The sequence below is a fragment of the Somniosus microcephalus genome, chromosome 3, assembly GCF_052327205.1.
Source record: "Somniosus microcephalus isolate GS21.2 chromosome 3, FLI_Smic_1.0, whole genome shotgun sequence".
NCBI classification, from domain to species: domain Eukaryota; kingdom Metazoa; phylum Chordata; class Chondrichthyes; order Squaliformes; family Somniosidae; genus Somniosus; species Somniosus microcephalus.
Window position 1 is genome coordinate 183,956,088 of NC_140989.1, and position 26,634 is coordinate 183,982,721.

A 26,634-nucleotide genomic window follows, 5' to 3' on the forward strand; every position below is an offset into this window, starting at 1 on the left:
TTAACTACCTTTTAATGGGCAGTTATTTGGCACTAATCCCCTTCCCGCCTCGAGGAGACGGGACCCGGCGCAGGTCAGGTACCCGCCTCCTGGGAAGATGACACGGAGGCGGGTTGGGGGCGGGATGGGTACCCGCCCTCAGAGTCTGCCATTTTCCCAGCAGTCCCGCCTCCAAACCCGCCTCCCCAGGGCTGGCAAAATCCCCCCTGTCGACTCAATCATAGATAACGAGCAAAATATGACCAACAGATTTAAAAAGCTGGCAACACCAAAAAAAAAGCTGAATATAAGCCTTCGGACATACAGTGCAATGAATTAGACTGACAAGAAAAGAAAGACTTGCATTTAGTGCAGTGGGACACAGGCTGCCACGTGTTAACCTGGAGCCACACTCAACTTTCAATCGGTTTTATTGTGGGGGGAACCTAAAGTACACAAAAGTGCAGTTTGCAGCAGTGGTGAATTTAGAAATGACTGAAGGACACTGCAGGTCATGTAGGAGACTTATTTTGTTAGAGGGCTGTGAGGATAACGCACCCGCCCGCATGTACCCCAGACACACTATTTGGTTAATTTTCTAGCATTTTGGAGCTTTCTGTAATTCTGCTTCCAAATGAAAAATATTCAGAAAGGGCTACAGATATTTTACTTTTAAAAATAAAAGTAGTTTCAGGGGCTTCAACACAACTTTACAAGTTGGAGATTTAACCCCAGATCGATCATAGAATTGCGGACAAGTAACATATCTCTCATTTTACAATTGACCAACAATAGCTGGCCATCACCATTGAATGGAGACGAACTTTTTCAAAGCCTAAGGTGCTTGTCAGTGACTGACAATTTCAATTGACTGATGTCCTGGAGTGTTTCCAGTATTTCAACTCTATGGAAACTTGCATAAACAAGCAGTTTCGATGCTGTAAACGATTCCATTTTATAGTCATGAAATGCTTAAAATTATATAAATAAAATTTGTTTATTATTTAACATTCCAAAACGCTAGGGTAGTTAGTCTGGCTCCCAGTTTCCAGCTGTTACATTGGCACGGCCAGAAGGAGCAGGAGCGGAACAGGATAATAGCGGCGGCAGCGAGGAGGCCCGAGACCAGAAGGAGCGAGAGCGGAGCAGGATAACAGCGGCGGCAGCAAGGAGGCCCGAGACCAGAAGGAGCGAGAGCGGAGCAGGATAATAGCGGCGGCAGCGAGGAGGCCCGAGACCAGAAGGAGCAGGAGCGGAGCAGGATAATAGCGGCGGCAGCGAGGAGGCCCGAGACCAGAAGGAGCGAGAGCGGAGCAGGATAATAGCGGCGGCAGCGAGGAGGCCCGAGACCAGAAGGAGCGAGAGCGGAGCAGGATAATAGCGGCGGCAGCGAGGAGGCCCGAGACCAGAAGGAGCAGGAGCGGAGCAGGATAAAAGCGGCGGCAGCGAGGAGGCCCAAGACCAGAAGGAGCGAGAGCGGAGCAGGATAAAAGCGGCGGCAGCGAGGAGGCCCAAGACCAGAAGGAGCGAGAGCGGAGCAGGATGAAGGCGGCGGCAGCGAGGAGGCCCGAGACCAGAAGGAGCGAGAGCGGAGCAGGATAATAGCGGCGGCAGCGAGGAGGCCCAAGACCAGAAGGAGCGAGAGCGGAGCAGGATAATAGCGGCGGCAGCGAGGAGGCCCGAGACCAGAAGGAGCGGGAGCGGAGCAGGATGAAGGCGGCGGCAGCGAGGAGGCCCGAGACCAGAAGGAGCGAGAGCGGAGCAGGATAATAGCGGCGGCAGCGAGGAGGCCCGAGACCAGAAGGAGCGGGAGCGGAGCAGGATAATAGCGGCGGCAGCGAGGAGGCCCGAGACCAGAAGGAGCGGGAGCGGAGCAGGATGAAGGCGGCGGCAGCGAGGAGGCCCGAGACCAGAAGGAGCGGGAGCGGAGCAGGATGAAGGCGGCGGCAGCGAGGAGGCCCGAGACCAGAAGGAGCAGGAGCGGAGCAGGATAATAGCGGCGGCAGCGAGGAGGCCCGAGACCAGAAGGAGCGAGAGCGGAGCAGGATAATAGCGGCGGCAGCGAGGAGGCCCGAGACCAGAAGGAGCAGGAGCGGAGCAGGATAATAGCGGCGGCAGCGAGGAGGCCCGAGACCAGAAGGAGCGAGAGCGGAGCAGGATAATAGCGGCGGCAGTGAGGAGGCCCGAGACCAGAAGGAGTGGGAGCGGAGCAGGATAAAAGCGGCGGCAGCGAGGAGGCCCGAGACCAGAAGGAGCGAGAGCGGAGCAGGATAATAGCGGCGGCAGCGAGGAGGCCCGAGACCAGAAGGAGCGAGAGCGGAGCAGGATAAAAGCGGCGGCAGCGAGGAGGCCCGAGACCAGAAGGAGCGAGAGCGGAGCAGGATAATAGCGGCGGCAGCGAGGAGGCCCGAGACCAGAAGGAGCAGGAGCGGAGCAGGATAATAGCGGCGGCAGCGAGGAGGCCCGAGACCAGAAGGAGCGAGAGCGGAGCAGGATAATAGCGGCGGCAGCGAGGAGGCCCGAGACCAGAAGGAGCAGGAGCGGAGCAGGATGAAGGCGGCGGCAGCGAGGAGGCCCGAGACCAGAAGGAGCAGGAGCGGAGCAGGATGAAGGCGGCGGCAGCGAGGAGGCCCGAGACCAGAAGGAGCAGGAGCGGAGCAGGATGAAGGCGGCGGCAGCGAGGAGGCCCGAGACCAGAAGGAGCAGGAGCGGAGCAGGATGAAGGCGGCGGCAGCAAGGAGGCCCGAAACCAGAAGGAGCGGGAGCGGAGCAGGATGAAGGCGGCGGCAGCGAGGAGGCCCGAGACCAGAAGGAGCGGGAGCGGAGCAGGATGAAGGCGGCGGCAGCGAGGAGGCCCGAGACCAGAAGGAGCGGGAGCGGAGCAGGATAAAAGCGGCGGCAGCGAGGAGGCCCAAGACCAGAAGGAGCGAGAGCGGAGCAGGATGAAGGCGGCGGCAGCGAGGAGGCCCGAGACCAGAAGGAGCGAGAGCGGAGCAGGATAATAGCGGCGGCAGCGAGGAGGCCCAAGACCAGAAGGAGCGAGAGCGGAGCAGGATAATAGCGGCGGCAGCGAGGAGGCCCGAGACCAGAAGGAGCGGGAGCGGAGCAGGATGAAGGCGGCGGCAGCGAGGAGGCCCGAGACCAGAAGGAGCGAGAGCGGAGCAGGATAATAGCGGCGGCAGCGAGGAGGCCCGAGACCAGAAGGAGCGGGAGCGGAGCAGGATAATAGCGGCGGCAGCGAGGAGGCCCGAGACCAGAAGGAGCGGGAGCGGAGCAGGATGAAGGCGGCGGCAGCGAGGAGGCCCGAGACCAGAAGGAGCGGGAGCGGAGCAGGATGAAGGCGGCGGCAGCGAGGAGGCCCGAGACCAGAAGGAGCAGGAGCGGAGCAGGATAATAGCGGCGGCAGCGAGGAGGCCCGAGACCAGAAGGAGCGAGAGCGGAGCAGGATAATAGCGGCGGCAGCGAGGAGGCCCGAGACCAGAAGGAGCAGGAGCGGAGCAGGATAATAGCGGCGGCAGCGAGGAGGCCCGAGACCAGAAGGAGCGAGAGCGGAGCAGGATAATAGCGGCGGCAGTGAGGAGGCCCGAGACCAGAAGGAGTGGGAGCGGAGCAGGATAAAAGCGGCGGCAGCGAGGAGGCCCGAGACCAGAAGGAGCGAGAGCGGAGCAGGATAATAGCGGCGGCAGCGAGGAGGCCCGAGACCAGAAGGAGCGAGAGCGGAGCAGGATAAAAGCGGCGGCAGCGAGGAGGCCCGAGACCAGAAGGAGCGAGAGCGGAGCAGGATAATAGCGGCGGCAGCGAGGAGGCCCGAGACCAGAAGGAGCAGGAGCGGAGCAGGATAATAGCGGCGGCAGCGAGGAGGCCCGAGACCAGAAGGAGCGAGAGCGGAGCAGGATAATAGCGGCGGCAGCGAGGAGGCCCGAGACCAGAAGGAGCAGGAGCGGAGCAGGATGAAGGCGGCGGCAGCGAGGAGGCCCGAGACCAGAAGGAGCAGGAGCGGAGCAGGATGAAGGCGGCGGCAGCGAGGAGGCCCGAGACCAGAAGGAGCAGGAGCGGAGCAGGATGAAGGCGGCGGCAGCGAGGAGGCCCGAGACCAGAAGGAGCAGGAGCGGAGCAGGATGAAGGCGGCGGCAGCAAGGAGGCCCGAAACCAGAAGGAGCGGGAGCGGAGCAGGATGAAGGCGGCGGCAGCGAGGAGGCCCGAGACCAGAAGGAGCGGGAGCGGAGCAGGATGAAGGCGGCGGCAGCGAGGAGGCCCGAGACCAGAAGGAGCGGGAGCGGAGCAGGATGAAGGCGGCGGCAGCGAGGAGGCCCGAGACCAGAAGGAGCGGGAGCGGAGCAGGATGAAGGCGGCGGCAGCGAGGAGGCCTGAGACCAGAAGGAGCAGGAGCGGAGCAGGATGAAGGCGGCGGCAGCGAGGAGGCCCGAGAACCACCAGTGAAAACAACAACAAAAGCAACTACTGCAAAACAGCTATAGTGACATCACAACCAGGGAAGGGGCCGATTGGTGAGTAGCTGCTAAGTGTTTCTAGTTAATAGTCTGCAAAGTAAAGGCATGGCAGGGCAGCTCAGCCCCGTGGAATGCACATCCTGTGCCATGTGGGAAGTCCTGGATGCTTCTCTTGGCCTGGACGACCATGAGTGCGGGAAGTGTCGCCAACTACAGCAGCTCGAGCTCCGGGTTTCAGAGCTTGAGCGGTAGCTGGAGTCACTGCAGTGCATCCGCGAGGCTGAGAATTTCGCGGATAGCACGTTTCAGGAGGGGTCACCCCGCAGCTTGAGAGTGTGCAGGCAGAGAGGGAATGGGTGACCGCCAGACAGAAGAGGAGGACCAGGCAGGAATCTCCTGAGTGCATCTCGCTCGCTAACTGGTTTTCAGTTCTCAATACTGGTGGGGGCGATCGTTCCTCTGGGGAGTGCAGCTAGAGCCAAGTCCATGACACCATGGGTGGCTCAGCTGCATGGGGGGGGGGGGAAGGAAAAAGAGTGGAAGAGCAATAGTGATAGGGCATTCGATAGTTAGTAGAGCAGACTGGCGTTTCTGCGGCGGCAGACGTGACTCCAGGGATGGTATGTTGCCTCCCCCGGTGCCAGGGTCAAGAATGTCACTGAACGGCTGCAGGACATTCTGAGGGGGGAGGGTGAACAGCCAGAGGTTGTGGTCCATATCGGTACCAACGACATAGGTAGAAAGAGGGATGAGGTCCTCCAGGCAGATTTTAGGGAGCTAGGAAAGAGATTAAAAAGCAGGACCTCAAAGGTAGTAACCTCAGGATTACTCCCGGTGCCACGTGCTAGTGAGTACAGAAATGGGAGGTTAGAGGAGATGAATGAGTGGCTGGAGAGATGTTGCAGGAGGGGAAGGGCTTTAGATTCCTGAGGCACTGGGACCATTTCTTGGGGAGGTGGGACCTGTACAAGCTGGTCGGGTTGCACCTCAAGACCGGGACCAATATCCTTGTGGGGGGGTTTGCTAGTGCTGTTGGGGAGGGTTTAACCTAGCTTGGCAGGGGGATGGGAACCTGAGAGTAGATTCAGAAGACAGAGAAGCAAAGCTGGAAATGGAAGGCAGAAAATTAGTAAGTGAGTTTGCAAGGCAGAGGAAACAAAGGCTAGAAAATAAACAACAAGGGAGTTTGGCAGTGTTAATGGTATATACTTCAATGCAAGGAGTCTAGGAAATAAAGCAGATGAGCTGAGGGCACAGATAGACACGTGGGAGTATGATACTATAGCTATTACTGAGACATGGCTGAAAGAAGGGCAGGAATGGCAGCTCAACATTCCTGGTTACAGGGTTTTCACATGAGATAGAGAGGGGGATAAAAAAAGGAGGGGGGGGTTGCAATATTGATTAAAGAAACAATTACAGCTGTGATGATGGATGCTATCTGAGAAGGATCATCCAATGAGGCCATATGGGTTGAACTGAAAAACAAAAAAGGGGCAATCTCACTGCTGGGAGTGTGCTATAGACCCCCAAACAGTTAGAGGGAGATAGAAGAGCAAACATGTAGGCAAATTTCTGAGACGTGCAAAAATAGGGCAGTAATAGTAGGGGATTTCAACTTCCCTAATATTAACTGGGATAAAATTAGTGTGAAAGGTATCGAGGGAGCATAATTGTTGGAATACATGCAGGAGAATTTTTTTAGCCAGTACGTAGCAAGCCCAACAAGACAGGGGCGGTTCTGGACCTAGTTTTAGGGAATGAAGCTGGGCAGGTGGAAAGGGTATCAGTGGGAGAGCATTTTGGTGGTAGTGATCATAATTCAGTTAGATTTAGGGTAGTTATGGAAAAGGACAAGGATAGACCAGGAATAAAAGTTCTCAATTAGGGAAAAGCTAATTTTACTAAGCTGAGATGTGATTTAGCCAAAGTGGACTGGAGACAGAAACCTGAAGGTAAATCAGTGTCAGAGCAGTGGGAGGTAGGAGGAGATAGTGAGGGGTCAGAGCAAGTAAAGAAAAAGGGTGGGACTAATAAATCTAGAGCTCCCTGGATGCATACAGGGTAGGATAAAGAAAAAAAAAGAGAAGCTTATGACAGATACCGAGGGCTCAATACTGCAGAAACCCTAGAGAAGTATAGAAAGTGCAGGGGTGAAATTAAAAAGGAAATTAGGAAAGCAAAGAGAGAGCATGAACAAATATTGGCAAGTAAAATCAAGGAAAACCCAAAGATGTTTTATAAATACATTAAGAGCAACAGGATACAGGAAACTTTCGATTAACCGGCCCCTAATTAACCGGAACGCTCTATCCACCGGCAAAATTCAGGAGTCGGTTCAGGTAACTTTTTTTACTTTTTTTTTTACTCCATTTGTTGCTGTGCAAGGGTGTAGCTGAAGCTGTTGCTAAGCTACAGAGACACTTGCAACTTGTGCCGATTGTTTTGAAGCTGACAGGGTTTGTTGCTTTATACGGAGCTCTGAGCTCCGTATCTTTTACTATAGCGTTCAGTTATCCGGAATTGTTGATGAACCGGCACCACGTCGGTCCCGTCCGTGCCGGATACCAGAAAGTTTCCTGTAACTAAATGAACACTAGGGCCTATTAGAGACCATAAAGATAACCCGTGTGTGGAGGCACAAGACATGGGTATGGTTCTTAATGAATACTTTGCATCTGTTTTCACAAAAGAGAGGGTCAATGCAGACATTGCAATCAGAGGCGGAGTGTGAAATATTAGATGAAACAAACATAATGAAAGAGAAATCTAGCATCTTTGAAAGTGGATAAATCCTCAGGCCCAGATGAACTGCATCCCAGACTGTTAAGAGAAGTAAGAAAGGAAATAGCAGAGGCTCTGACCATCATTTTCCAATCCTCTCTGGCTACAGGTGTGGTGCTGGAGGACTGCTAACATGGTACCGTTGTTTAAAAAGGGAGAAAGGGATAGACCGAGTAATAACCTCGGTGATGGGAAAATTATTGGAAAAAATTCTGAGGGACAGGATAAATCTTAATTTAGAAAGACACATTAATCAGGGACAGTCAGCATGGATTTGTTAAGGGAAGGTCGTGTCTGACTAACTTGATTGAATTTTTTGAGGAGGTAACAAGGAGGGTCGATGAGGGTAGTGCATTTGATCTAGTCTATATGGATTTTAGCAAGGCTTTTGATAAGGTCCCGCATGGCAGACTGGTCGCGAAAGTAAAAGCCCATAAGTTGTGGAGAAGATGCTAGAGTCCATTATAAAAGATATAATAGCAGAGCACTTGGAAAACAGTGACAGGATCGGACAAAGTCAACATGGATTTACCAAAGGTAAATCATGCTTGACTAATCTACTGGAATTTTTGGAGGATGTAACTGGTAGAATAGATAAGGGAGAACCAGTGGATGTGTGTATTTGGACTTTCAGAAGGCTTTCGATAAGGTCCCGCATAAGAGATTAGTGTGCAAAGTTAAAACACATGGGATTGGGGGTAAGGTACTGACTTGGATAGAGAACTGGTTGGCAGACAGGAAGCAAAGAGTTCGAATAAACGGGCCTTTTTCCAAGTGGCAGGCAGTGACTAGTGGGGTACCGCAGGGATCGGTGCTAGGACCCCAGTTATTCACAATATATATTAATTATCTAGACGAGGGAACTAGATGTAATGGGCTGGATTTTCATTGAGGAGGCGGGTAGGAGGCGGGACTACAACTTTCGGGGTTGTAGTCCCGCCTCCATCAAGTTCTAGCCAACTGACGCGATTTTGACTTGATTGACCTTGTTGAGCCTGCCCAGCGGGCTTAGCAGGCCAATTAAGGGCCACCCGGCAACAAGTGACGTCAAAGATTGATATTTCATCTGTCAAGACCTTTTGACAGATGAAATATCAGTGTTTGACAGCTGTTTGAAGCTGTCAAACACTGACAATCTGCACTCCAGGTTAATTCCTTTCTCAGAAATCACAGAAACCTCACAGTGCAGATAGAGGCCATTTCGGCCCATCGAGCCTGCACCGACACATATCCCACCCGATCCCCGTAACCCCTACACCAACACATATCCCACCCTATCCCCGTAACCCCACGTATTTAATCCCCCTAACACTAAGGGTCAATTTATCATAGCCAATCAACCTAACCCGCACATCTTTGGACTGTGGGAGGAAACCGGAGCACCCGGAGGAAACCCACGCAAACACGGGGAGAATGTGCAAACTCCACACAGACAGTCACCCGAGGCCGGATTCGAACCCGGGTCCCTGGCGCTGTGAGGCAACAGTGCTAACCACTATGCCACCGTGCTGCTCCTACGTAATTGAACCCCAGTGGCGGGGTCAAGGCTGGGGGACGCCTGCTGACTGTGTGGAAGCGCAGAAGCCCCTGAGGGACGGCCTGGCCGACCTCTGGTCTTGGAGGGTGCGGACGCAGGCTGCTTGATCTGAGCATGGCTGGAAGCAGTGTGCCCTGCAGGTGGTGGCAGCTGCACTGCAGACGTACCAGCGCTGGCATGTGCAATGGTCACCTGCCGAGAGAGGACACCTGCACCATGGTCGGATGACACACTGGCTCTCTGAGGGGACCAGTTCGGCTCATCCGCCACAATCGCATGCTCCACTGATTCCTGGCCTTGTATGGGACTGGAAGGGCCCGGGGTGATCCTAGCTGATGCAGATAGGGTGGCTGCAGTGAGAGTTCGCGTTGCCTCAATCTGGGTGTGGACGAGGCCGGCAAGTGACTGCGTGGCAGCAGTGAGGACCTGTGTGGCGGGTGCCAGTGCTTCAGAGAAGCGCTGGACAGTTCTTTCCATTGCTTCGGACAAGGCCGGAGCAGTCCATTCCACTGCCTCGGACAAGCCCTGGACAGACCTTTCCAGGGATTGTCCGAAGCCCTGAACAGTCCTTTCCATAGCGGCCTCGAAGCCCTGGAGAGCCCTCTCCATTGCTGCCCCGAAGTCCAACACACTCTTTGCCAGTGTTTCTATTGACTGAGGCATCCTCCCCACTGCAGCCATCAGCTCAGTGTGCCTGAGCCGGGCCTGGGTGCTCATTTCAGCCAGGCGACGCACCTCCTCTGCACTCTGTGCAGCAGTCATCACTCCCTGCCTTGCCCTCCGGAGAGCCGGTGGCCGAACTTGCCTACCCCCCTTGCGTTGCTGCATGCCGCTTGTTCCGGCAACTGGCTCATCATCAGAGGCACCCCCCTCCCCTCCAGGGAACTACTATCCCCAGTCTGCAGATGTGTATGCTCCCCTGAGATTGGAACGGATGCTCCGGCTTCCTCCTGCTCCTCGCCTCCGGAGGCACTGGCACTGGCAGCTTCAGGGCGTTGATCCCGAGTTGGTGATGAATCATCTGAAAGCAGGGAGGTGGAAGAGTGGCTTTAGCAAAAGGACAGGTTGGCGACAAGGCATGCCAGATTGCGGCACGGCTCTGACATGGCTGCACACTGAGGAAGCATGCTGGCGGGGGGACCAAGTGGAAGGAAACAGCTGAAAAAGGTGAGAGCCTTACCCTCGCTGTCGAGAATGGGGTCGGCAGCTGCAGTGGTAACAGGACCACTCAGACATCCTCCAAGAATCTGGTGCACTCTCTCCTCGAGATCCGTGAGAGTGACGACTTGTGGAGGCCCGCCACCGGTTCGAAGCTGGTCCTTTCGCATCGCCGCCAGCTTGGACTGCAGGGGAAAGAAGGGGAAGTTCTGTAACATGAGGCCTTGAGAGATCATCTCATGCCCCCCATGGTGCAAGAGCCCTTACATGTGGCCTTGAGTCAAATGTCCATGTGTGTGCCCAGAAAGGGCCATGGGTGCTTGCTGACAGATGGCCATTGGGGCATCATGGCAACAGGGTGCTCGAAGTCAGGTGCAGATGGAGGGAATCAGAAGTTTGCATAAACAACACTCACCCTAAGCACCCGAGTGAGGTCGTTGAATTTCTTCCTGCACTGAACAGGGCTGCTGGTCGCCATACTGCTGGAGTTGACCCTCAGAGAAACCTCCCTCCAAGATCACCGGTAATCCTTTTGATTCGGCCTCCTGCCATTGTCAGGATACAGAACATCTCGACGGCGCTCCACTGCAGACACCAACTGGTCCAGAGCCTCAGTGCTGAAGCGCTCTGCTCTCTGTCTCACCTTCTCCATCCTCACCAAGTTTTTTGTGCCAGAGAAGGGCGAGCGCCAATTCTGAGGCCTACAGGGCATTGAGTGTGGCAGCTCAGGCTGACTGACCCACCCCTTTAAGAGCCGGCCGGCGCCTGGAAGTCTCGTGGTTTTCGGTAATTGAGATTGTGATGAAATATGTCATTCATCAGACTCTGTAGTTAACTGTATATATTGTATTGCCTGCTCCGGTGTCTGTACCTTGTATTGTGTATAGGGCACCGCCCCCTTTGTGTGTCGGCTCCGCCCATACCTGGCTCTACTTAAGACAAGTCCAGGCTTGTCCTGCAGTAGAACAGCAGCACGCTAGGTGCAGTCACCGGCATCTTTTCTTTGCTAATAAAAGCCTTGTTTTATTCTGCTAACTTCGAGTCTTGAAGTTATTGAGGCACGTCAGAGATCACCTGCGCTGCGCCCGTCCAAGCCGATATTGGGTAGTGCCTGAACTTTTGCGCCTTAGGAGCCCCGTGCAACGTCTGAATTCGCGCCTCAATCCCCTTTGGGGGCGATGCAACCCAATATCACGCCAGGCAGCGATAAGTTTCGTCTGGCTATAAACTTTGCGCAGCGCCAGTTCTAATGCCTCAAGCGGGGCTATACCCAATTTCTAGGCCAGAGTCATAACGGCACAGAAGGAGGCCATTCGGCCCATCAAGTCCATGCCGGCTCTCTAGAGCAATCCAGTCAGTCGCATTCCCCCCCTCTATCCCTGTAGCCCTGCAAGTTTATTTCCCTCAAGTGCCTATCCAGTCTCCCCTTGAAAACATTGAGTGTCTTCGCTTCCATCACTTCCGTTGGCAGCGATTTCCAGGTCATCGCCACTCGCTGCATAAAAAAATTTCCCCTCACATCCCCCCTGCATCTCCTGCCCAACGCCTTAAATCTGTGTCCCCTAGTCCTTGTACCATCAACTAGTGGGAACAGCCATTCCCCGTCTAGCCTATCCAAACCCGTCATAATCTTGTACACCTCTATCAAATCACACCTCAACCTCCTTTGTTCCAATGAAAACAAATCCAGCTTCTCCAATCTGTCCTTGTAGCTAAGATCCCCCATCCCTGGAACCATTGTGGTAAATCTCCTCTGCACCCTCTCAAGGGCCTTCACATCCTTCCTAAAGTGTGGTGACCAGAACTGGATGCAATACTCCAGTTGTGGCCTAACCAGCGCTTTATAAAGGTTCAGCATAACTTATGCTTTGTTAACCACTCTCTCAATATGTCCTACCACCTTCAGGGACATATGCACATTAACTCCCAGGTCCCTCTATCCCTGCACACTCTTTAAAACTGTGCCATTAAGTGTATATTGCCTCCCCCTGTTCCTTCTGCCAAAATCCATCACCTCACACTTCTCTGTATTAAATTCCATCTGCCACTTGTCTGCCCATTCTGCTAGCTTTCTATGTCCTGTTGCAGTCGATTGGTATCATCCTCGCTGTTTGCCACACCTCCAAGTTTGGTGTCATTGGGAACTTTAGATATTCTACTTTTTATTCCAATATCCAGATCAAAAAAAGGAGTGACCCCAGCACTGACCCTTGGGGAACACCACTGTCTACCATCTTCCAGTCTGAAAAACAGCCATTTACAACAACTCACTGTTTTCTGTCCTTAAGCCAATTACTTATCCAAGCTGCCACTGACCCACCTATTCCATGAGCCTCAATTTTGTTAACTAGCCTTCTATGTGGTACTTTGGCAAACGCCTTCCGAAAATCCATGTAGACAACATCCAATGCATTCCCTTCATCAATCCTTTCTGTTACTTCATCAAAAAATTCAATTAGATTAGTCAAGCACGATCTGCCATTTACAAATCCGTGTTGGCTCTCCTTAATTAGCTTAAACCCCTCCAAGTGCCCGTTAATTTTTTCCTCGATTATTGTTTCTAAAACTTTACCCACCACTGATGTTAAACTGACCGGCCTGTAGTTACTAGGATTGTCCTTACACCCTTTCAACAATGGTGTCACATTTTCCACTTTCCAATCCTCAGGCACCTCCCGCGCATCTAGGGAAGATTGGAAAATTATGGCAAGCCCTTCCGCTATCTCCTCTTCCAATTCCCTTAGCAATCTGGGATGCAAGCCATCTGGACCAGGCGACTTATCCACCCTAAGCATACCCAGCCTTTCTAGTACATCCTGTCTATCAATTTTCACCCCTTCCATTGCTTCTACCTTTTCAATCGCTACCGATATTTTGTCAACATCCACCTCCTTAGTAAACACCGATACAAAGAACACATTGAGTATTCTAGCCTTGCCCTGCGCCTTTAAGCATATAGCACTTTCTTTGTCACTAATCGGCCCCAACCCACCTCTTACTACCCACTTACTGTTTACATGTCGGTAGAAGATTTTTGGGTTCCCTTTTATGTTAACCACCATTCTACTCTCATATTCTCTCTTTGCCAATCTTATTTTCATCTTCACTTTTCCTCTCAAGTTACTGTATTTGGTCTGGTTCTCCCTTGAAGAATTCACCTGACATGCATCATACACCCTCTTTTTTTGTTTCATCATCTTCTCTATCTCCCTCGTCATCCAAGGAGCTCTTGCTTTGCTTCACTTACCCTTCCCTCTTGTTGGAATGTACCTAGCCTGTACTTGGAACATCTCCTCCTTAAAGATCACCCATTGTTCTGTTGCAGTTTTTCCTGTCAGTCTTTGGTTCCATTTTACCCTGGCTAGATCCTTTCGCATCCCATTGAAGGTAGCCATATTCCAGTTTAGAAGTTCCACTCTAGATTGTCCCTTGCTCCTCTCCATTGCTAATCTAAATCTTATGATACGATGATCACTTGTACCCAAGTGTTCTCCCACAGACACATGGTCGACCTGGCCCACCTCATTCGCCAGCAATGATTTGGACTTGAATGTAGGAAGTATGATTAAGAAGTTTGCAGATGATACAAAAATTGGTTGATAATGAAGAAGAAAGCTGTAGATTGCTGGATGTTATCAATGGACTGATCAGGTGGGCAGAACAGTGGTAAATGGAATTCAATCTGGAGAAGTGTGAGGTAATGCATTTGGGGAGGGCTAACAAGGCAAGGGAATACACAATAAATGGTAGGACACTGAGAATTGCAGAGGATCAGAGGGATCTTGGAGTGCATGTCCACAGATCCCTGAAGGTAGCAGGACAGGTAGATAAGGTGGTTAAGAAGGCATACGGGATACTTGCCTTTATTAGCCGAGACATAAAATATAAGAGCAGGGAGGTTATGCTTGAATTGTATAAAACACTAGTTAGACCACAGCTAGAATACTGCGTGCAGTTCTGGTCACCACATTACAGGAAGGATGTGATTGCACTAGAGAGGGTGCAGAGGAGATTTATGAGGATGTTGCCTGGGCTAGGGAATTTTAGCTATGAGGAAAGATTGCATAGGCTAGGGTTGTTTTCTTTGGAGCAGAGGAGGCTGAGGGGCGACCTAATTGAGGTGTATAAAATTATAAGGGACCTAGACAGTGTGGATAGAAAGGACCTATTTCTCTTAGCAGAGTTGTCAATAACCAGGGGGCATTGATTTAAAGTAATTGGTAAGAGGTTTAGAGGGGATTTGAGGAGATCCTTTTTCACCCAGAGGGTGGTGGGTGTCTGGAACTCACTGCCTGAAAGGGTGGTCGAGGCAGAAACCCTCATCACATTTAAAAAGTACTTGGATATGCACTTGAAGTGCCGTAACCTACAAGGCTACAGACCAAGTGCTGAAAAGTGGGATTAGGGTGGATAGCTCTTTGTTGGCTGGCGTGGACAAGATGGGCCGAATGGCCTTCTTCTGTGCTGAAAATTTCTATGATTCTATACTGAGTTTAACATTACAGGAATATTATAAATTAAGAAACCCAGTATATGCAATACAGCTAAAGACTAAAATGTTCCACAAAACAAAACTGACTCACTATTGCATTTGTTTGTGTCCTTCTCCCAGACCCCATGGCACTCAGTGACAGCTGAAAAATTACCCAGATTGCTGATTTAACTATATTAAATAAACAAAATTGGTCTAGAAAGTGGATTACACTACATCCGTTTTACGGGCTTAAAATGGGTGCCTAAGGGTCCAATATGATGGGTGGCATAGGAGCTCATTCCGTGCCGGAAGTGTGCCACCCGCCAATTTGGTTAGGGCTTCTCCATACTCGTCCAGGGCATATTCCTAAAAGAAAATGTATTAGGGCCTATGCATGTGCCTATAGGCCTGAGAATAAGCTCTCCTACCTATTATGCATCTATAAGGTGCTACCCTGGTGGCTTCAGGATGGGTGGCGGAAGGCTGTTGGGTCTCCGATGAGTCCAATTGAGATGGCTGTGGTCGGTGACGTCAAGAAGCTTGGACCGGAGAGGTGGCTGTAGACTGCAGTATCTCAGCTACTGCCTGGACAGACTGATCCTGCTGGTTTCCTGTCATCAGGCTGGGCATTGGTGGAGGGTTTGGTAGGCGAGCAGGCTTGCTGTCACCCTGAGAGAGGACAGCATGTGCGTCTTCCTTGGGGCCACTGTACTCCCATGGGGCTGCATCTCAGCACTTGCACTTATCTGTGGGAGAGCAGACTGCAGAAGGGCTGTGGCTGTACTGAAGCCCCTATGCATGCTTTCATGCAACCCTGTGGAGATGGTGGAGTGCAGAGCCTGAATGGCAGAAGTCTGAAATTTCATTAAAGCTGTCAGAGTTGGAACTCACGAAGACACTTCCAAAGATGAGCACAGATCTGTCCAATAAGGTAAAGTGTTGAAAATATAGATTTCAATGTTTGACATCACATGAACATTGGCTAAACCACCCAAGTGCCTACCCTTGTGTGTTGTTAGTTCGTATGCTTGCAGTAGAATGAGGGTGAGTGTGAGGGGTGGTTAGTGAGATGAGGAAATGATAATGTAGATAGAAAGGGATGGAAGGAGGTGCAAGGTAAGTTGGTGTGAGTAAAAATGTGCAGGAGTAGGGTAGGGAAGGCAGAGTGATGGGGATGTGATGAGTGGCCCAGCAGGATGAGGTTGAGTGTGGCACTGCAGTAACATTTCGTGCTCTACTGAGATCATTGAAAGGTTTGTGCCACTGCAGCCTGGTCCTCCTGACGACATCCCTGCTTGTGCCCCCCTGTGCATTGTGCAACCAGGCTGCACTGATCTCCTGGCAAGGTCTCTTCCGCCCATGGGAAGGGAAGAGAACCTCCCTGCGTGTTGTGACTCCCGACATAAGCATATGGAGGGAGGCATGGGAGAGCCTGGGTGCAGCCGTGCACCTTTGTGCAGTGATTGCCAGTGTTCTACAGCATTGAGGTGCTACAATCACTGCACTTTCAGGCAGTGAGTTCCAGACCCCCACAACCCTCTGGGTGAAGAAACTTCCCCTCAAATCCCCTCTAAACCTTCCCCCAATTACTTTAAATCTGTGCCCCCTGGTTTTTGACCCCTCTGCTAAGGGAAATAGGTCCTTTCTATGCACTTTATCTATGCCCCTCATAATTTTATACACCTCAATAAGGTCTCCCCTCAGCCTCTGTTCCAAGGAAAACAGACCCAGCCTATCCAGTCTTTCCTCATAGCTAAGATTCTCTACTCCCGGCAACATCCTTGTAAATCTCCTCTATACCCTCTCTAGTGCAATCACATCTTTCCTATAATGTGGTGACCAGAACTGCACGCAGTACTCTAGCTGAGGCCTAACTAGTGTTTTATACAGTTGAAGCATAACCCCCCTGGTCTTGTATTCTATGCCACGGTTGATAAAGGCAAGCATTCTGTATGCCTTCTTAACCACCTTATCTACCAGATCTGCTACCTTCAGGGATCTGTGGATATGCACTCCAAGGACCCTTTGTTCCTCTACACTACTCCGTGTCCTACCATTTAATGTGTATTCCCTTTCCTTGTTAGCCCTCCCCAAATGCATTACCTCACACTTCTCCGGATTGAATTTCATTTGCCACTGTTCTGCCCACCTGACCAATTTATTGATATCTTCCTGCAGTCTACAGCTTCCTTCAGTATCAACCACACAGCCGATTTTAGTACCATCTGCAAACTTCTTAATCATACCCCCTATATTCAAGTCTAGATCGTTGATATATACCACAAAAAGCAAGGGACTTAGTACTGAACCCTGCGGAACCCCACTGGAAACAGCCTTCCAGTCACATCAACCATTACCCTCTGCTTCCTGTCGCCTAGCCAGTTTTGAATCCAACTTGACAATTTGCCCTGGATCCCATGGGCTTTTAACTTCATGACCAGTCTGCTATGTGGAACCTTATCAAAAGCCTTGCTAAAGTCCATATACACTGCATCAAATGCACCACCCTCATCTACCCACCTTGTTACCTCCTCAAAAAATTCAATCAAGTTTGTCAGACACGACATTCCCTTAACAAATCCATGCTGACTATCCTTGATTAATCCGTGTCTTTCTAAATGAAGATTTATCCTGTCCTTCCGAATCCTTTCCAATAATTTTCCCACCACCGAGGTTAGGCTGACTGGCCTGTAATTACTCGGTCTAACCTTTTCTCCCTTTTTAAACAAGGGTACCACATGAGCAGTCCTCCAGTCCTCCGGCACCACACCTGAAGCCAGAGACGATTGAAAAATGATGGTCAGGGCCTCTGCTATTTCTTCTTTTGCTTCGCTTAACAGCCTGTGGTCGGGTGCTGATGCCCTGTGTCCCTGTGCAGCATCAGGTGATTGCGCAGAAGGTTGGTGTTGTTGTCGGTGCTGCTGGTGTGCCTGGTGATGTTGGTGTTGGGGCTGATCGTGGTGGGATTCTGAGGATCACGGTGAGATTTTTTTCAAGGGCACCGATGCTGCTGGAATAGATGGCAGCTGAAGTTGAGATGGCAAAAGCGATCTGTCAGTGGTGAGAGAGCTTGCTCCAAGGAGGTGACAGTGGATAGAGAGTTTACTCCAAACACTTCCAAACTGCATACAGCTCAAAAGTGTCTTCCAAGTCCTGAAGATTGGGAAGTGAACAGGGATGACAGATCCGACACCTGGGAAACTGACAAGGAGGTGGGATTACAGCGGGATAGCGACCTGCTGTCAATATTCGTGATTTTGATAGCAGACCTGCCTCCAAACCTACACTCGTGAGCGCCGGTAAAATTCCGGCCATTATTTACCAAAGGTACATTTTCTTTAGAAGGTCCATGCTGCCTTTAAATTGCAGGAGCCCTGCTGGATTCTCTTTTTCCATCACCCCCTCTCACTCCACCATCCCCCCCTCACTCTACCACCCCCCCTCACTCCACCATTCCCCCCCTCACTCCACCATCCCCCCCCTCACTCCACCATCCTCCCCCTCACTCCACCATCCCCCCCCTCACTCCACCATTCCCCCCCTCACTCCACCATCCCCCCTCACTCTGCCACCCCCCCTCACTCCACCACCACCACCACCTTGAGCGAGCTGCCAGTTATAAGCGTGAGCAGTGCTGACAGTTCATCTTTACTATGGAGTTGAGGCACATCCTCAGAATGGCGCTAGCCTCGCGTCGTCAGGTTTGGCAGGTCTGGCAGGCGTCGTGTCCACTTTGTGCCCATTTTGGGTGCTAGTTGGGAATCTAACTTTCATATTTCCATACCCTGGCAATTCTGTTAGTGCAGTGGCAAGACTACTCAAGTAAAGCCAGTTAGTACATTCAGCTAAGAAACCTTGGGGGAGAAATTCAGTATCGCCCCATTCGGGGCACCATAATCGGCCGGGCGCAAAGATTAGTGCCTGGCGCTAATTTTGGCCTCCGACTGCAAACTTGGCTTTTATCGCCCCTGGAGGTGATTGGAGCGCTAAATTAGGCACTACACACCTGTCTTAAGGCGCAAAGGCCGAGGAGCGAGACGCTACCTCAGAGCGCTGGTGAAGCTCGTGATGTCAGTCAGCAGTGGAACACAGACACAATGGCGCTGGCGAGTTCTTAAAGGGGAGGGTTGATCTTGCTCTCCATCCACATCCTGCTCATTGCAGCCTTGAATCTCGGCCTGGAGAGATCTGTACATCAAATCTGCTGGAAAGAACAATGGAGAGACCCAGGGAAAGAGCTCAGAGTGCAGCCCCCACAGTCTCTTCTAAATTGATACAAGGAAGGGCAAATCAAAATGAACCTGCAAAGTGCTGCTCAGTACCCAAAACTCCTTCACACAGCATTGAATCTCTCCAGAAGTCTCTCTCTCTCAGAATGCGTGGTGCAAAAATGTCACCAACAAAAAAAGGCAGGAAGCAGTTGCCTTTAAATAGCTCTCCCCCAGTCCCTTCCTGACTGCAAAACGCTCCCCTCAACCTGTCGTTGCTAGCGGCAGGCGGTAAGGCAGGAGGCGCCACTCAATATCCGGTCCGGGGCGCTACCGGGACATTGCATACTCGACTGACGTCACGATCTGCCGGCGCAGGAGATCGTGGCGGTAGTGTTTAGTGCCGCCACAAAGTGTCTAGTTAATTTCGTGAGCGACGCAAACATTGCTGCACACGGACGCTAGTTGCTTTGCGCCCCATTAGCGCCCTCTTAAGACGCTAACAGGAGGCGCAAACCAACTGAATTTTCCCCCCTTATCTCAAAAGACAGCAGCCAGGCATCCCTTTAGGAAAATAAAAAGTTTTAAAAATCTGTATATAACAGCTTATTTGTTGTTATTAACTTCTTTGGGGACAAACGCTAAATAAGCACACCTTTAACTGTGATTCTTAGAAGGCGTAAGCTCATTTAAAAATGTTTCTGCCTCAAGTTTGTATGCAACTAACAATGGGAGAAAGTTGGTTTCAATAATCTTCAGTGATGCTTTCCAACTGATCTGATTGGTTAATAATGGCAATTTGTAATCTCAGTGGAAAAGGCTGATTTTTCTTGTGAACTGCTAACAAGCTGAAACATAGGTTGAAATAAGGTGAGATGCTCAAAGGAGGAGAAACTGCCGGAGGAATATGGGGACAGACCAAGGTGTGATTTGGTAATGAGAGCCACACCGCCACCACGGCGGACTGAGCGGGCCAAGTGGTGGAAGGTATAGCCTGGCGGAGAGGCTTCATTTAAGGGTAAGGTGTCATCACCCCTCAGCCAAGTTTCCGTCAGGACCATGATGTCGATTCAGTCATCCATGATAAGCTCATGGAAGGCTAGGGCTTTGTTCGCAAGTGAACGGGCATTCTGGAGGGAGATGCGGAGAGGGTCGGTGATGGCTGACCCACTGCCAGCGCCCACAGGGTCAGCATTGGGAGGGGTGAGTTGGATGAGGAGGAGATTGGCAAAATTAGGCCCCAGTGGGCACACTGGACGGGAAGGTCAGCGAGAGAGTAGGATGGGACAGTTGGGGTTGCTGCTCGTAAGGAGGCATCGATGAGTGCCTCGATGGGCCCTTTGTAGGATGCCAAGAGGCCCAGAGGGAAGCTGTAGGCTTATCTAAGAAGGAGTCATGCCTGGGATAGGGGCAGGAATGAAGGATTGGGGTAGGGATTTGGGAGGGCAGAGTATCTGAGAGAGGAGAGATGAAAGGAGACATGACGACAGGAGAGCGGTCAGGGAGGGATAGAGAGAAAAGGAAAAGGGAGAGAAAAAAGTGGAAAACATCAAAACGGTGTAAAGCATGAACCTTTGAGCCTTTAGTGTGGTAATGTTTGAGGAAAGGTAATGGCCCGGATTTTGCGAGGCCGATGATGGCGTATGTATAGCGTACGCCGTTGTAAGCCCTCAGAATGGCCCCTGCAAGTTCCAGGTTTCCGCATGCACTCCTTGACAGATTGTCCGCATGTGGCCCAAAACCACTTGCTGGCGCAGGGTTGGGCTGTTTGCCCAACTAATGCCCAGCGAATGTCCATGAAACCCTTACGTCTGGTACCAGCGTAAGTGTTAAAATAAATGTTAAATTAAAATTTAAAAAATGATTAAAACATACAAAAACATTTAAAATGAGTTCTGGGCTGAATTAAAATGTTTATTATTTTTCAAAATTAAATTTTTATTTTAATGCTTAATCAAAGGGACCTTTAATTAATTTTGAACATGGGAATATTAATTGTTATTAGAATGTGTTAATTATTTATTTGGGCATTTCTCATAAGCTTATGGGCATTCCATTCGTAAATTCGCAAACTACAGAGTGACCTAGGTTTTCTGCTGTGGGTGCAGTTTAGACCCAAATGGTTAGAAGAGGTTTTTAGACTACTCAAATGGAAGATTGCACTCAATTTTCCAAGGTCAGCTCAATAGCAAAGCTCTAGGTGTAGATTTAGATAGTTGGTTGGAACAGAAAATCGTTTGTAATGAAATTTAAATGGATGGGAACAATTAAAGGGAGGTGGCAGAATAAGGTGACACAAATTTTTAAAGCCTTTAAAAAGATTCAAAAGGGCCTTTACCAAGGCTGAAGAGGGAGGGGACTAAGAAGTGACAGGCAAAAATGAAGGAAAAGGAAACCCAAGATGCAGGACTGAGTCTGTAGACAAATGATAGTCAACCCAGTACCTGGCTCCTGCTTGATGGCTGTTGAAGTGGAAGTGGTGCTACACAAGATGGTTGCAACAAGGTTGGCCTTCTTTGCCAAGCACGGCACCTTCCCAATGTTCAGCATGCCATCAAAGGCATGGAGGCAAATTGGAGGTTGCACCTAACCAATACTATGTAGCAACAAGTAATAAGTGTCCTGACAGTAACGACTCAACGTTGTATCTGGCCTCCTGCTGACTCAGACACTGTGAAAACAGTCTCCCGTGGTCATGCCAGATAGGTGCAAGAATGCCTGTAGAAATGGCTGGTGGCATCTTGGTACGTGAAACTAATCAAGCTATTTTGGCTGTTGATCACCTGGCATGACTTCTTTCAAGCAATAAAAATAAAGAAAGAGCTTGCATTTATATGGCACACAGGACGTTCAGAAACAGTCTACAACCAATAAACTATTTAAGTGTAAGCATTGTTGTACCGACTGTAATGTATCCAAGTTTGCTGACGATACAAAGTTAGCTAGGAAAGTAAGTTGTGAGGAGGACGCAAGAAGGCTGCAAAGGGATATAGACAGGTTAAGTGATTGGGCAAGGATGTGGAGAAGTGTGAAATTGTCCACTTTGGTAGGAAAAATAGAAAAGCAGAATTTTTTTTTAAATGGTGTGAGATTGGGAAATGTTGGTCTTTAGAGGGACCTGGGTGTCCTTGTATATGAATCACAGAAAGCTAACATGCAGGTACAGCAAGCAATTAGGAATGCAAATGGTATGTCAGCCTTTATTACAAAGAGATTAAAGTATAAGAGTAAAAAAGTCTTACTACAATTATATAGGGCCTTGGTGAGACCACACCTGGAGTACTGCGTACTGTTTTGATCTCCATACCTAAGGAAGGATATACTTTGCTTAGGGAGAGTGCAATGAAAGTTCACTAGACTGATTCCTGGGATGGGGGAATTGTCCTATGAGGAGATTCAGCCTATGTTCCCTAGAGTTTAGAAGATTGAGAGGCGATCTCATTGAAACATATAAAATTCTTAAGGAGCTTGACAGGGTAAATGCTGGGAGGATGTTTTCCCTGGCTGGGGAGTCTAGAATCAGGGGTCACAGTCTCAGAATAAGGGGTCGGACATTTAGGACTGAGATGAGAAATTTCTTCACTCTAAAGGGTTGTGAATCTTTGGAATTCTGTACCCCAGAGAGCTGTGGATGCTCAGTCATTGCGTATATTCAAGATTTTTGGATACTAAGGGAATCAAAGGATATGGGGATGGTGTGGGAAGGTGGAGTTGAGGTCGATGATCAGCCATAATCTTACTGAGTGGCGGAACAGGCTCGAAGGGCTGAACAGCCTACTCCTGCTCCTATTTCTTATGTTCTTATGTAATGTAGGGAAATGTGGCAACCATTTTGCAACAGCAACATCTCACAAACAACAGTGAGATAATTGACCCGACAATCTGTTATTTTTTTGTGATGTTGGTTGAGGGATAAATATTGGCCAGGACATCAGGAAATCGCCCCTGTTCTGAGATGCCATGAGCAGGGCCTTGGTTTAACATCTCATCTGAAAAACAGCACCTCCGATAGTGTAGTACTCCCTCAGTACTGCGCTGAAGTGTCAGCCTAGATATTGGGCTCAAGTCTCTGGAATGGTGTGTGAACCCATGACCTTCTGACTCAGAGGCAAGACTTCTACCACTGATACAAGGCTAACACCCCCCCGCCCCTGCTGGAAGAATGACATACTGTGACTTGGGTGCTTCCAAGGGTGTTACAGTTAGGTAGACATTCACATATTTTAGTAATGCCAGCAGTAGTTTGGTGTCCCAGCTTCCTTTGAGAATAGGAACTTGCATTTGCACTATTCAGCTGCCAAAGTGAGATATGTTCGCATATGTCTGCAGATTCAGGTGCCATACATGGACACAGCGCTAGTGATGCTAAATGAATTTTTAGTAGGAGTTATGGGAATTAAGGCAAGGAAAAGAAGTATGATCAGTGCAGTCCCCACTACCTCCACAATATGTTATTTAAGATAAATCAGTTTCATTGTTAAATTTAGTTTCTCAAGTCTATCAAACGGATGCCTGGAAATGATTTTTATATGTCCAAATCTCATAATATTGTAAATAATTTCATTTTTTAAAATTGTGGTTTAATGTATGTTTTATCTTTTGTTTAGGAAACTGTTCATGTAAAATGCAATTGTTCTGGTCATGCAGTTAACAAGATGTTTGAGTTTGAGCGGTAAGTTATAACATTTCAATAATTCACCGAATTATTCAGTCACCACATACCAAAGAACAATTCATCATCCAATGAAGGAAAGTACCTCGGATCACTGTTTAAGAGGTGTTTGTGACATGTATGGCAATTTTTATACCTCTATTGTGTATAAAAATCGTATGTAAATAGAAAATAAAATCAGGCTCATATATCCTGTAAATAATGCCATAAAAACCCTTGGGTGAGTGCCCTCCAGTGCCGACCACGTCAGAGTTTGCAAGGTCAGTAGGAGGGCACCTAAATTGCATGGGGCTGACAGACACCCGCATTACTAGGGACTGTAGACACATCTCCAGTGCCCACTAGCCCCATGTTGCCACAAAATCTGGTGCCTGCCTGCCATTGGGGTGGGTTGTCCACATGCTCATCATCCCAACTCGATTGTACCTCCCACTCACTTCCCTGTGTAAGGGAGCTGATCCATTTTGATTTTTTTTTAAACCCATATTTTTAAGTCCAGGCTGCTTTCCTACCCTGGACCACCCCGGGAGGGCTATTACCACCCATATGGAAGGCAGTATATCTCATCTCTCATGGCATACTAGCCTCCACTCCTACACTGGATCCCAGCTGAGCTGAGTAAGCTGGAACTTCCAGAGTAGAGTCCCCATCGCCGTCTCTTGACATCATTGGCCTTGTAACAACCGAGCAGAGGTTCCACCCCTTACAAGGCCAACTAGGAACATCCCAGAAACAGCAAGGTTCCAGTGTGGCTGGGTGCTTGCTGTTTTCCAGTGGATTCCATAGGAGTTAAGGCGCAGAGTCCGGTCGAACCCCCAAGAAAATTTGAGACCTATGTCCTTTATAGGTTGTGGTGACTAGTTCTCAGATAGATTCCACGCACTTTATTGAAAATATGTCTGTCCCAGAGGCACAGAATTCTTTGATCAAGAATGGGCCCAAAATTCTAGTGAGGTGAATGGCCAAAAGACGGGCGCATCATTCACCCAGGGAGCAGGTTTTTTGATGGGCCCAGAATCTGCCCCATTTCCACCATGGTCAATTTTCTGCTTGAAGTGGAGATCAGTTCAAGAAGCATCTGTCCTCTAAAGTGGCAGCCTTCAAAATCATGTTATCCATCCTAAATTCTATCAATTCCACCTTATAGCATTCGCCTGTAAAGAATGTATTTTTGCAAGAACCTGATGATTGAAGCAGAAATAGGTTCTGAAAGGGGAACTGCAAAGGATAAAGTTATCAAAACTTCCTGCTATAGCAACTATTTGCCTTGGTAGTTTTGTAAATTTTTTCTGATAAGAATTTAAGAATTAGGAGCAGTAGTAGGCCATACGGCCCCTCGAGCCTGCTCCGCCATTCGATAAGATCACGGATGATCTTCGACCTCAACTCCACTTTCCCGCCCACCCAATCTCCATATCCCTTGTTTCCCCTAGAGTCCAGAGATCTGTCTATCTTAGCCTTGAATGTACTCAACGATTCAGCACCCACAGCCATTAGGGGTAGAGAATTCCAAGGATTCACAACCCTCTGAGTGAAGAAATTCCTCCTCATCTCAGTCTTAAATGGCCGACCCCTTATCCTGAGACTATGCCTCCTAGTTCTAGACTCTCCAGCCAGGGGGAACAACCTCTCAGCATCTACCCTGTCAATCCCCTCAGAATCTTATATGTTTCAATGAGATCACCTCTCATTCTTCTAAACTCCAGATAGTATAGGCCCATTCTACTCAACCTCTCCTCATAGGACAAGCCTCTCATCCCAGGAATCAATCCAGTGAACCTTTGTTGCTCCGCCTCCAAGGCAAGTGTATCCTTCCTCAGATAATGAGACCAAAACTGTGCACAGTAGTCCAGGAGTGGTCTCACCAGAGCCCTGTACAATTGTAGTAAGGCTTCCTTACTCTTGTACTCCAACCCCTTGCAATAAAGGCCAACATGCCATTTGCCTTCTTAATTGCTTGCTGTACCTGTATGCTAACTCTGTGTTTCCTGTATGAGGACACCTAAATCTCTCTGAACACCAACATTTAATAGTTTCTTACCATTTAAAAAATATTCTGTTTTTCTATTCTACCTACCAAAGTGAATAACCTCACATTTCCCCACATTATACTCCATCTGCCACCTTATTGCCCGCTTACTTAACCTGTTTATATCCCTTTGCAGGCTCTTTGTGTCCTCCTCACAGCTTACTTTCCTCCTAGCTTGGTATCATCAGTAAACCTGGATACATTAAAGAAAGAAGAAAGAAAGACTTGCATTTATATAGCACCTTTCATGACCACCAGACATCTCAACACGCTTCACAGCTAATGAAGTATTTTTGAAGTGGAGTCACTGTTGTTATTACACTCGACCCCTTCATCTAAGTCTTTAATATAGATTGTAAATATCTGTGGGCCAATCACTGATCCTTATGGCACCCCACTAGTTACAGCCTGCCACTGCCAACCTGAAAATGACCCGTTTATCCCTACTTTCAGTTTTCTGTCCGTTAACCAATTCTCTATCCGTGCTAATATATTACCCTGAACCCATGAGCCCTTATCTTGCGTAACAACCATTTATGTGGCACCTTTGGAAATCCAAATATACTACATCCACAGGTTCCCCTTTATCTACCCTGCTAGTTACATCCTCAAAATACTCTAATAAATTTGTCAAACACGATTTCCCTTTCATAAAACCATGTTGACTCTGCCTGATCATGTTATGATTTTCTAAGTGCTCTGATACCACTTCCTTAACAATGGATTCCAGCATTTTCCTGACGACTGATGTCAGGCTAACTGGCCTGTAGTTCCCTGTTTTTTCTCTCCCTCCTTTCTTGAATAGCGGTGTTACATTTGTGACCTTCCAATCCGCTGGGCCCATTCCTGAATCTAGGGAATTTTGGAAGATCAAAACCAATGCATGCACTATCTCTTCAGCCACCTCTTTTAAAACCCTAGGATGTAGGCCATCAGGTCCAAGGGATTTATCGGCTTTTAGTCCCATTAGTTTCTCTCGTACTTTTTCTCTACTTATATTAATTACATTAAGTTCCTCACCCTCATTAGACCCTTGGTTCCCCGCCATTTTTGGTATGCTTTTTGTATCTTCTACTGTGAAGACAGATACAAAGGCCTAGAAATTCGGTGGCGCCGCGTTTGGGGCGCCAAGCTCGCCTGGGCGCCGGAATTTGCGCTCCGGCCAGAGCCGCTTGCGCCCTCCCGATATTCAGTGGGAGCGCCCCAAGAGGGACTCGGGGCGCTGCTCGAGGCTCCCCGCGTCCCGCTTGGGGTGCTCAAACTGAATATCGCCGCGCTACGTGCCACAGCGCCACATGCTGTGGCACGGCGCGCTGCTGTACTGCAGGCCTTCCTCCCCTTC

The 26,634-nt window shown here is 49.6% G+C and overlaps 1 protein-coding gene across 5 annotated transcripts in view; it reads left to right on the plus strand.

Annotated features, from left to right (window-relative positions):
• kif25 (kinesin family member 25) overlaps positions 1-26,634 on the plus strand; it is a 277,704-nt gene that overhangs the window by 85,399 nt on the left and 165,671 nt on the right. For all 5 annotated transcript variants that reach the window (XM_085982016.1, XM_085982015.1, XM_085982012.1 and 2 more), the window contains one exon: positions 23,199-23,263. In XM_085982016.1, coding sequence (XP_085838142.1) covers positions 23,199-23,263 — 65 coding nt within the window. The remainder of the gene's footprint in view (positions 1-23,198; positions 23,264-26,634) is intronic.